The sequence below is a fragment of the Camarhynchus parvulus genome, chromosome 4 (assembly GCF_901933205.1).
Source record: "Camarhynchus parvulus chromosome 4, STF_HiC, whole genome shotgun sequence".
NCBI classification, from domain to species: Eukaryota; Metazoa; Chordata; class Aves; order Passeriformes; family Thraupidae; genus Camarhynchus; species Camarhynchus parvulus.
This window is the reverse complement of record NC_044574.1, coordinates 49,705,699-49,717,899: the sequence shown is the minus strand read 5'-3', so window position 1 is coordinate 49,717,899 and position 12,201 is coordinate 49,705,699. Positions and strand designations below refer to the sequence as shown.

At 51.1% G+C, this 12,201-nt stretch overlaps 1 protein-coding gene across 1 annotated transcript in view; it reads right to left on the bottom strand.

Annotated features, from left to right (window-relative positions):
* MFHAS1 (malignant fibrous histiocytoma amplified sequence 1) overlaps positions 1 to 10,410 on the bottom strand; it is a 34,811-nt gene extending 24,401 nt beyond the window's left edge. The window contains exon 1 of the mRNA XM_030947954.1: positions 7,191 to 10,410. Within this exon, the coding sequence (XP_030803814.1) occupies positions 7,191 to 10,398 (3,208 nt within the window). The 5' untranslated portion in view covers positions 10,399 to 10,410. The remainder of the gene's footprint in view (positions 1 to 7,190) is intronic.
* Between the last annotated feature and the right edge of the window lie 1,791 nt (positions 10,411 to 12,201).

Sequence of the window (12,201 nt, the reverse complement as noted above, 5' to 3'; positions counted from 1 at the left end):
CTCCTGAGGAAGAACCATAAGCCCTCCAAGGTGGGGATGTTCAGTCCATTTGAACATCCCAAATGAAATTTCTAACAAAGCCACCAGCCATTTTATTTTCACAGGTCTCACATCCCCCCATCTCAGTTCTTACATCTGGTTCCCTAGAAAGAAATTGCTAGAGAACAAAACACTCCCACCTGGTCTATCTGGAACAAAGGCCACATTCACACAGGTGACCTTGCCATCCAAGATTGTAAACTTCATCCATGCAACAACTTCTAAAAACACCACGGCCTGCTCATCCTCTGTATAAGACAGCTGTGGTCACCAGAATCCCATCAACTTTCCTGATGTAGGCAAGACCAACACATAACACACCATGGAGGCAGGCTGAGACTCCTGTAACCCAAGTGCATTACTGTCTTAGACACAGGTAAGTTCTTAGCTAGACAAAACCACTGACACATTTTATTTGCAGAAGAGGAATTTGGTGGTTATAATTCACACTGTACTTTAGGCACTCCCTTCCCACTCCTTGTCCCTACAACAAGCTCCCTGAAACAGGTATCCCACAAGCTCCAAAGCAGCTGAGAAGAGGTGATCTTATTTGGCACCAGCCTGCTTACTCTGACAGTTGTCCACACGTGTGGGACAAGTACAGGTACTAGAAATAAGGAGAGGGAGGTAAAAGGCCACAACTGATGATCTTGTACTCAACCCCCAGAACACAATTTTCTTTACATATCTACAGAGGTTATTCCTCTATTCACAATGGGGGTGAGGTAGAAAAAAAATTGTACACTGATGACTTCCAAGAACTAAAACCCCACATAGGACTTTTCACTACATAAATTTTCCCCTTCTTCCCTAGAAAATTGTTTGCAAGAGTCAAACAAGTAGCCTGCACTATTACTAGCAAATTACTAATTGGAGAGCATGCTAGGCTATCACAGCTCCTTGCTTAATACTGCAAAAACAATGGACACCACAGCATACAGGAGAATTACCTACCAGATGCACTTTTATTTTGTTTTTAAACTGATACTGTTTTTTACATCTCTATCCCAATGTCAAGTAACATGTTCACATCCCCAAAGGCCAACAATTCAGCACTGTTGGTGATTTCCTACCATCCCCTCCTGGGATGCACAAGCAGTAGGCCCCTGTAATACACCCGCATGTGGATCATTCACAAGCTAAACCTCAACTAAACTTACATGGGAAAACTTTTCCACTTCAGTGCTTGTAGAAGCAGGTATCATATCACCAGATGTGTGAGCACACAAGACAGTGCAAAGCATGTTTCATGACACCTGTGTCCACAGCATGCTGAAGCAGCACACAAATCAGTCCTCATGTAATCAACTGACTCCAGAGAGGGGAAAACCTCCAACAAGAGCTTATCTCACCCTCACAGTCAGTAGCTTTCAAACAGATTTCATGCAACGAAACAAAGAATCATTTGGTACCCAGCAACTCTTTTATAGGTCATTTCCTGCAGAGACAAATTTCAGCAACCGTAATAAAAAATACAAACCAAAAACACAAACTAAAAAAAAAAAGTAATGCACTGAAGGCCAAGAACTCTGCTTTGCTTCACTAACCAAACCAAAAAGATCCACTCAACCAAATCTAGCATCTCCCTGGTTCAGTGGTGGCAGATCAAAGTCCAGAGGCTCAATGCCCAGAGATGACCCCCATGGGGAACAGGCCAGGGCAAGACAAGTTGTTAAGGGGCAAACCAGAAGAGCTTCCCTGTACCAGAGCTGACATAATAGGAAAGCTTTCTTTTATCAGAAATGCATAGGAACTTCTTGAATAAGGAAGAGGATTCCTTCCACAAAAAAAGAGGATTTCTTCAAGCAGTGTTAAGTGTGCATGTTGCCATTCTAATTTCAAGTAATTTTAGCAAGTTCTATATCAAGAGCTTAAAAATAAGAGCCCCCAAACACACACAAAATGAGTAACTAGACACTGCAGGACAGCTGTAAGAAGGCAATTCAAAAACCTCAGCCTTTCTTCTGGCATTCACATTCCCTCCTGTTCCTGCATCATCCCAAGCCAGGCTGTCAGGCACAAGTTCAGGTCTCCACTGACTACCCCACCAGGGACAGTCCCATGGCAGCCACCCACTCTGCATATCACATTTGTCCTCTGGCAATTTCTCAGCTTCCTTCAAGACCACAGAGATAATTGTTGTCCCTTTCGACATGTTGTTTAAATTAGAGGATGCCTCAGCCACCAAACGAGAGGACTTCAAATACTGACCTTGCAACACATAGGTTAATATGAAGGAAATCTCTAAAAATCAGTGATGGCACATAGGCTACTAATGTGTTCCTAAACTGTTACCTACAGCAAGTCACACCAGTCAAGACTGCCACTTCAGCAGCAGAGAAATCAGCTCTAGTCAGTAAACTTAATTATCCATGCTAGAGCCACAGAATGACAGTAGCTTCCCCAAGTCCAGCAACCAATCTATGCTCTTCCCTTGAACCACAGGGCCCTGTTCAGCTTCATCCTGCCACCCAGATCATCCACATCCAAAGATCACATGGTGCTGAAGTCTTGTTCCCCTGCCTCCAATTAGTACTCAGTGCTGAGTATTCTGCTGAAGCCACAGCCTGCAGGATATCTGACAACAGCCCCAAAACAGCCATAGCATCTACTTTGAAAGTCAAGCAAAAAAGACTCCACCTGCAAATGGGGAAAATAGAAGGCTGTCTAATGTTAGCGTCAGGCTCTCTAACAAGCAGGTGTTGCTCTATTGCAATTGTCTATGAAAAGAACCCCAGCTACTTAAAGCATGACTACAAAGTGGAATTAGATATCTGACATGAGCCTCTCACCGAGCAGCAGCTCAGATTTTGAGGCAACTTTGGAGCCCTTCTGACAAAACCAGTCTCACCTGCTCTCGGCTCACCTTGCATGCGGTGACTCGACAGCATGACACACCACAGGATCCTCCACCTCTCTGTCTCCTGACTCCATCCCAGCCACCAAGGGAGGTCATGATAGCTTTTGACTCCAACTCAGGGCTGGTGAGCATGTTCACTTTGAATCATGTGCATATGGTGGCCTAGTTAGCCCTGCTCTAGCCATGACAGAGAGACTCACAGGGGAACTACACTATGAAACCTCCATCTGTACCCCTTAAGGTGACTGGCACTATAATCCCTGCTTCTGCTCACCCACAACGTGGGAGACAGGCAGAATAGAGGCTTGTGATCTCCCCCTGCTCTGATACCTCAAGAAGAGGATAGCAAGGCAGGTGGCAGATGTGCACTTTCCCTCCACAAAAGACCTCTTGCTAATCCTCCAGAGCCTTTCAAAGCTCCCCAATAGCTCTGAAGCCTCCTTTTGGACACAGGTTGCTAGGCTCACACAGTATTTTTGCCCATGGCTTTCTATTTGTTGTCATGTTTCTACTCTGTGAAAACCCACATCACCTTATCTTACTTGCCCGTCTTCTGCAATGGACACAGACCGCGGCTTTCTTACGTCTACACTCATACAGCCCCTTCACAAGGCAGGAATAAAGGAAAACCACTGGTCAAACATAATTCCTCCCAGCCCAAACACCAGAAGAATCGGGCACAGGACATCAGGACACCTTGTACAAAAGCCAGTCTGGAAGAGCCCGTGGTGCCCCAGACCCAGCCTAGCACAGGGCAAGAGGAAACAGCAGCAGGGCAGTTAGCAGGTGCATATGAATGCAAGCTTGGAAAATCCAGTCACATTTGTCCAAGCAAAGCACACGTGTCTACTATCAGACAGATGGCAAACCATCTCCACCCCCCAATCCCAGGTCACTTAATAGCTTACAAGACATGAATAGCCTAAAAGCTCTTCAGTCCAGGGGCTAAAAGAACATCACATACAAATGAGAGCATTCCACAATGCCTGTGATGACCCAACTGAGGTCTTACTGTCTTGGAGAAGTGAACCACTCCTGTTGAGTTACTCAAAGAGAGATATGACTTTCTTAGCCTGGTAGGGACACTTTCATTTATATATCATGCAAATGTAAAAGAAAAAACCAATTTAACACATTGAGTTGTTATCAGCCAAGTAGATGACTGCAGCCTCAAAGCATACTAAAATTCCAGCTCAGATGCCAATTCAGTTACTATTTTGTCCAGCTACAAAACTGTTTCAAACACAAAAACTTCCTTAAAAGGACCCCAAACAAGGCATTTTTATTTTACTTTCATTCACTCTTTGCAATAAACCCTCAGAAAACTGAATCCAGAGCCTTAATTTTTATTTACTATTTCTACGCAGAGTAGCCCTATTCCTAGAGTATTTGTGTGTGTACTATCAAGGGAAGCTATAGTGTCCAGGACAGAGAGGAAAGGGAAGGAGAGGAAAAGCAAAGATTAATCCTCAACTTGTGAACTCCCTTTTTGAAAGGGATTCTAATAAAAATTTTGGATGACCAAAGAATGCACCATCAGTTTCATGAATGACGACACAAATTGCACAACCACCCAGAGAGCCAGACTGCACTTCCATTTTTGAGCACAAATTTGGCAGTGTCTACACAGAAATATTTCCCTTATTAAGGTCAACTGGCTGCAAAGCACTTCTTCAGTGCAGTCCTAAAAAGCCCACAGACCTATTTAAGTATTAGGAGCATTGTAATTGTCAGTGATTTCCACTAAAAAAGCTTGGAAAGAAACACAGACATCTCCCTCACTACATATTTTCGTAACATTAGACTCCTCTCTTTCCTACACCTTGTCAAAAATGACACCAACCATGATTCACTTGCATGACAGTAAGCTTGGCAGCATGGCTTAAACATGCACGCCTCCTGATCAACAAAATCGGGAGGAAAAAAAAGTCTTGAGCTTCACGATTGCCATTTAGGGGCTCCTAAACAGTCTTTTATTCATAGAGCAGATACACAGCAAGGAATATTTTAGATAAAATGCAGACATACAGGCTTCCCAAGTCAAATCACAGTTCACATTTTTCATATAGTGCAGATCAAACCTGGGCTAGATTCAAGCATCATCCATGACAACAAGCAGGATTCTCAATAAATTGATTAAATCACTCTTCAGCATTTCCGCAGATCAGCCTTGCCTTTTAAACATGTCTGTCTGCTGTTCTCTCAGCTAGATTCACAGAGCGTCCACGTTTAAAAGAGTTATTCCCTGTCCCAAAGCAGGGTCACACCTGGGATGCTATCCTGTGCCCCTGATAGCAAGGCCTGCTGGAGCACCTCAAAAATGCTGCAACCCCCTTTCCACAGGCAGCATCACCCAGGTGTCATTTGGAGACCTGGCACACAAGCCCCAGCTCCTCCCATGCTCAGCACACTGCTTACCTGGGCCCTCCCAGGACACCTGGCCTGGCTCCCAGGTGAGATAAATCCTTTCCCACCTCTAATGAAACATACATGGCACAGCCAAGTCCAAAGGAAAAGGCCCTTCAATGCCCCTCTCATGCTTCTGAACCTGCTCTGACCATCACTGGGGTCAGCAACAACAGCCTGCAGACAGTCTGGCTCCTCTTCAAATTTCCCTTTAAAAGCATCATCTACTCACAGGGAGAAAAGGGACAGCCACAAAGCATTCACCAGTTAAAAAAACATTAAAGAGATGCGTGACTAGAGACTGGAATTCACAAGCTAAATCTTCAATAAGTGCCCATCACACTGCACACTCACATGTCTGCTGTCGTGACTAATTTTGGCAGGTTTTTGGGGAGGGTAGTTGGGGTTTTTTTCAGGGGTTCTGTAGCAGGTTTGGTTTTTTCAGCTTCCAGAGTTTTTTGTTTGGAAAGCAGATCACATTGCCCTATGCACCATGTCAGCAGCAAGATATCACTCAGCACGTCTCACAGCATGGGTTCACCCCCCAGTCCAGTGGCTATTACATAAGACAGCAGTTGGAGGGAGATATAGCTGATGGAGCCAGGACCCAGGCTGAGGAGCAAACTGCGCCTCCTTATCCTAAATGTCCAGAGGGGAAAAAAAAACAACAAAAAGCAAGAAACCAAACCCCAAAACAACCCCAGAAAACCCACACCTTATTAATCACATTTGCTTATGAACAAATTCAGCACCACTGCTTGCTCTAAGTCAAATCATGCTACAGTTCCCTGCACAACTTCAGGCTACCTCATAATAATGTGCCAACACACCTCTAACATGGTTGTTACAATGCAGATTTCTGGAGCATTGCTCACAGTACAGAGTGCATTTTGATTTCATGCAGATTTACACATCAAAGCGTCTTTCCCATGGCACCCTGCAAGCCACAGAGCAAAACCCAAGCGGAGCAGGGAGGACACTAGTTAGGAGGCAGTACCTGCACACACAAAGTAAAACAGATGCTACCGGAAAACCTCACTGATAAAAATCACAACTTTAGAGGTGACAGCTTTAAAAAGCACCACAACCAGTCACATTCCAGAGGAGAGAGGTTATGCTTTTTTCATTTGAGGAAGGGAGAGAGAGGAAGGAAAATAAAATGTGCTTGAGAACAGCTCCAAAAGGCACAGTTTGGGAATCACTTCTAGGTGAGACACTTAAACAAAGAAGATGGAGTATCCTTCTCTCTTCAGTGAGGAATGCTTCCTACTAGAGACAGGGCTCAAAGAAAGCTCCGAGAAAGCTTTTTTTTTACACAGGGCTATGGAGACCAACACACCCATTGTCTACCAGGAGGAGCTTTCCTGCATTCAGACAGACTGCAGCATAGGCCAGGTTTTGGGGGTGGAGGGTTGAAGGGGGATACCTGCAATGTTTTAGGCATCTCTATTCATGTTTACAAATAGCTCCAAGGAAGTGGGAGCTGCAGGGTAAAAGGAACTAGGGGGAAAAAACCCCAACACCACAATCCCATTCAAAGAAATCAAAACAAGGAGGACAGATCAGAGACTTCTCAACAATGGCACTGCCAACCCTCAGGGCCAAAACCCAAAAAGCAGAGAGAAAAAGCGCAGACAAAGGGGGATGTAACACCCCCCTCCTCTCAGAATAAGGTTATTTTAAGCCTGTCTCCTTGGAGCTACCCTAATATTTTCTCTCATGACTCAAACCACCAGGGAAAGGAGTTAGAGCAGAGAAGAAAAGAAAAAAGAAAAAGAAAAAAAGAAAAAGAAAAAAAATAGAGCTAAGGCTGACCTCATACTACACCTTTCTAGAAGGGGCAAAGCTCCAAAAGAGATGAAAGGCAAGCTGGGCTGTGCCTTACCTGGAAAAGTGTGTGGGTTGGGTGACCCTCTTTTAAGGCACTTTGAACAGAGGACATGCACAGTGTAGTACAGGCCCGGCCATTCCTGGAGCAGGACATTCAGTTCTTCCACTAAAGGCGTAATAGCTTGCCAAGCTGTCCAGATATTTGGTAGGGACGCGTGACTAGCGATAGACAGAGTGTCTGGCTGCAGAGCTCCCCTGGCAGGCCGGTAGCTCACTACCACAGGCACCTTTCCCCGGTAGGCATAAATCTGGTATTTGCCATCTGACCGCTGAACCACGTGGCTGTTAATCTGGACACTGTAGCGTGCAAACAAGCCGGGTGGGAAAATGAATGGAAAGCTATATTCAATCTGCAGCTGCTCGACCACGAAGGACTGTCCGCTCAGATTGGTGCCGTTGATCCATGCCTCTGCATGGGGCAACTCATTTTTCACGTAGCAGGGAAACTTGTACCAAGCAGCTGCCCCATTTAAGGGCTTGCATTTGGGTTTGTTGACACAGTAACATAGCCCCATCTTCTCCAGCAGCTCCAGAATGAGCTGCAGATCCTCTCGACTCTGGACGTGGGGCTTAAGAAGGAGACGGATAACGTGGGCAGGAAGGAGGCCATGCAGCAAGAAGCCCTCCACGTAATGATGGAGCTGAGTGGTCCTCAGTTCGTCAATCTGGGTGTCGCTGAGCAGTTTCTGGAGCAGCACGGTGGCATCCCGCTGGCAAAAGACATTGAGGATGTCTATAAGCCGTGGCAGGTTGTGGAACACATACTCCCGCAAGGTGAGATGCTCCTCAAAGTAGAGCAGCTTTCCACTCTCGTGCAGGTAGGACAGGGCGCTCTGCAGCCGATCCTCCGTCAGGCCTGCCTGCAAGCCCAGCCGGGCAGAGTCCCACCAGCTAAGCCACAACTGCTGAGCTTGGGGCTGGAAGTGCAGCTCCTCCAGCACTTGCCAGGACTTGGGCAACACCCGGTGCAGGTTTGGGAAGATATCCCGGTGCTCGGCCACTGAGAGGAGCTTGTCCCGTAGGCGACGCACCTGGCAACGGTCCTGGCAGCTGAAAGGCAGCACTGGAGACAGGATCTGTGGGCGGTGGTTGAGAAGATACTGAAACTGGGCTTTCTTCCGCCGCAAGTTCTTGTCTGAGACCCCGTAAAAGGCAGCATGCGGGCTGGAGCAGCGCAGGTCAAAGTCCTGTCCCAGAGCCTCATCCACCTGCTGGACTAAGCTCTGGAGCCCCTCAGAATCCCTCTTCTCCTGCTGAGCGATCTGGTGATGGATGTCCAGGCACTTCTCTTCCAACTCCCGCTCCGCACAGAGGTCGGCATGGGTTCCCACCATGCACACTACGGCATGGGGCACCTTGGAGCTGAGCCAGTGTAAGAAATAGCCCACAGAGGGGTAAAAGTGCTGAGGGACGTAGGCACTCAAATTCACCACCAGCACGTACAAGGCTCCAGGGGAGAGGAAGAAAGACTGGATCACATCATAGCTCGGGTCCCCCGCCAGCTCATACACAATGAATGTCAGGCCCCTCTCTGCATCTGCTGTCCAGTCCATCACCTCGATGCCCTTACTGCCTCCTGACAGTCCTAGTCCCAGTGGTACTCGGGGCACATTGGGTGGCAGTGATGGTGCAGGGGATGTTTTGTCCCCTTTTGCTCGGTGAGAGGGCACACAAGAAGGGATGTCCTGACCCTCAACAGGGAGACGTTCCACCTGCTGCATGACAGGTACCCGAGTTGAGGAATTGTCTTGAGGCTCTGGAAAGGGGCAACACCCAACTGCCACTCTCCCAATGTCCTGCTGTTGCCCAGAAAACCCTCTGTGCTGGGTGTTCCCTGCCTCCAGGCTTCCCATGCCCTCTCTCTTCTCATTTTCCTCCATGAGGCACCGTCTCAGCAGGGTCTTTCCTGCATCCTTCAGGCCCATGAGGACCAGTTTGAGGCGGGGTTTGAGGGCAGGCTGGGAGTGGGCCAGCTCCTGCTGGTAAGCTGCGATGTAGGGGATGCCTTTCATGCACACCTCATAGGGGGGCTGGATGAGGGGATTGTCTTTGATCTTCCACAGGGTGACACGGGAAAGCTGCCCGAAGCCCTCAGGCAGGATGGCGATCTGGTTGCCTTGCAGGACCAGCTCCTCCAGGCTGTGGAGGAGCACGATGGAGTCAGGCAGGTAGCGGATGCGGTTGTTGTCCAGCCAGAGAGTGCGGAGCTGGTGAAGCTGACAGAGGTGAGGGGGCAGCACGGTGAGCTGGTTGCGGCTCAGATAGAGCTCCTCCAGACTGGGCAATGCCAAGATGGCAGAGGGGAACTCCTCCAGCAGGTTGGATGAGAGGTTCAGCATCTTGAGCCGCTGTAGTCTGCCGAAGCCAGCGGGCAGCGCCTGCAGCCGGTTGCCGTCCAGCATGAGGCTCTCGAGGGCACTCAGCTGGCAGAGACCCTCGGGAAGGGACGCCAGCCCGGTGCCGCTGAGCCAGAGGATCTTGAGGCGGCGGAGGGCAGCGATGCCCTCGGGCAGGGCCCCGAGGTGGCGGTTGCCGGAGCAGTCGAGCTCCTCCAGGGCGGCCAGCTCCAGCAGCGGGGCAGGGAAGGAGGGCAGCAGGTTGTGGTCGACGTCGAGGGTGCGGAGGTGCCGAAGGCGGCCCAGGCCCTCGGGCAGGCGGCGCAGGCGGTTGAAGCTGAGGTCGAGCTCCTCGAGGCAGCCCAGCTCGGCGAGACGGGGGGGCAGCCCCGGGCCCTCGGCGCCCAGTTCGTTGTGGCTGAGGCTGAGCTTGCGCAGGCCCTGCAGCCCCGCCAGCGCCCCGCCGTCCCCCAGGCCCCGCAGCCGGTTGTGGCTGAGGTCGAGCTCGGCCAGGCGGCCCAGGTGACGCAGGGCGGCGGCGGGCAGGCGGGCCAGCCGGTTGCGCCGCAGGCTGAGCACCCGCAGCCCGCTCAGGGCGGCACCCGCCTCCTCCGGCAGCTCCTCCAGCCCCCTCCCGCTCAGGTTCAGAGCCTCCAGCTCCCCCAGCGCCGCCGCCGCCAGGGACGGGAGGCGAACAGCGGCGGCACCGGGGGCGGCGGCGGCCCCCGGCGGCCCCGCGTCCGGCTCGGGCTCGGGCTCGGGCTCGGGCTCAGGCTCGGGCTCGCCGGGGCCGCCCCGCAGCTTCCGTGCGCGCAGGGCGGCATCGCGCCACAGCCGCACCGCCTTCGGGGCCTCCGTCTGAGCCATGGCCGGGGGAGCGGGCCCCCGCCCCGCCCGACCCTTACCTGCCGCCGCCGCCGCTGCTCGCCATGGGCGCGGCCGCGCTGCGCGTCGCCGCCGTCGCGACAGGCTCGGGGCTCCTCGCGGCTCCGCGCCGGCACTGCCGCCGCGCCGCCCCGCGCACGTACCGCCGCCGCCGCTGCCACCGCCCCGCCGGGGGCGGGACGCGGTCACAGCCCGGCCCCGGCAGCGCCGCGCCGCCCCGCGCCGGGGAGAGCCGGCCTTGCCTTGGGGGGACACCCCGCCCCTGCCTGCCAGACAGCGGCCCCTTCTCCCCGAGAGGGAGCGGTCCGGAAGAGACTCCCGGCCTGCGGCTCCTACCCCCGGCAACGCCCGAGAGAGCGGCCTTCGGGTGCCCCGGTGGGGTGAGCCCGCCTGGCCCCGGAGGCGGTGGGGCAGCGGCGGTGGCGGTGCTGGTGGCGGTGCCGCCGGGACTCCGGTGTGTGACAGCCGCCGCCCCGGGTTTCGCCCTGCGCCTGGGCTCGCCGAGAGCTCTGCGAGCCGCTCGACTCACCACGGAGTTAAGGCAAAAGGTGTTGTGTTGCCCCGTGCCATTTTTTTCTCGAGGCAAGGGCTGATTTTTTCATCCAGTCCTGCAAGAAATCGAGGTTAACCTTTCTTCCCATTCAGTAAATGTTCTTCCGTGTTGAGAGAGTGCGAGAGCCTGCAGCACTCTGGTTAATCGGAGCAACTCTGCCACCTTCCTGCCGTGCTTTGTTTCCTGTGCTGCATCCATCTGGCCAGACCCTAAACACTGCCTTCTTCAGGTTCCTCAGTCAAGCTTTGCCCAGGGGGTCGCAGAAATAGGCGTGGAAATTTCCACCTCTGCTATCGAGGGGGAAGAGAGCCCCTTTACAGCGGAGCCGTGAATCAGGGTGACGCGGGCTCTGGGCACTCGGTTTTTCCCGAGATGTGTGACCTTACAAGTGTCAGCGATGCACCATGGCCAAAGGTTCACAGATTTTAAAACGTCATTGTCTTTGTTCAGCACTGGACACTGCAGCATGCCTTGGGGGCTTTGGTGCTTCCTTTCACCCTGGAAGCAACCCTTCGCCTTGTTGTAACAGCTACCATTAAAGCATGCTATAAGCTATTACTTCAGACCCATGAAAAGAAAAAGAAAAAAAGGATTTGCAATGAAAAGTAGTCCATAGGGCAATCAGGTTCAGAGCCTTTATTGTCTTCCTTATTGTGGAAAGCCCTCACAAGAATGACACCTTTCCTTTTGGGTGCATCTATCTGACTGTGCCTGGAGAGGAGGAGAGAGCTGAACCAACTTTGTGTGGAGCCATAGTCACTGCACTAAATTATTAAATTTACAAATTACTAAAACTACAAGATTGCAAAGGCTCAGATTTAGTTTCTGTATTTCCTATCATTAGCAGACAAGCAGAGATAAAAGACTTTTTCAGGCCCTCTGAGTTTTAGGAAACCTTCACCAGGCTTCTGCTAAATGCCTGAGAATGACATCACTCTGTGTAGGGAAAATCTTCTTGTGTTGGCTGGTAAAGCCAGACAAAGGACACAAAGGACAAGGAGGAAAGTCCATGCTGAGAGAAAGTGTGGCTGTATGAAGGTAAAACTCATCTCCAGGTAGAATTCAGGAGCTGCCCAAAGCCAGCAGAAGCAGTCCTGAGGGCTGGGCTCATGTTTTGGCTCTAGGGCCACTGTCTGACTTCTGCTGGAGGACAGGTATGCAGGGATACTCATGATCCATGAGACTCTGCTGAGAGGTCCTAAACCTGGGGATAAACTTCTTCCAGATCCTGG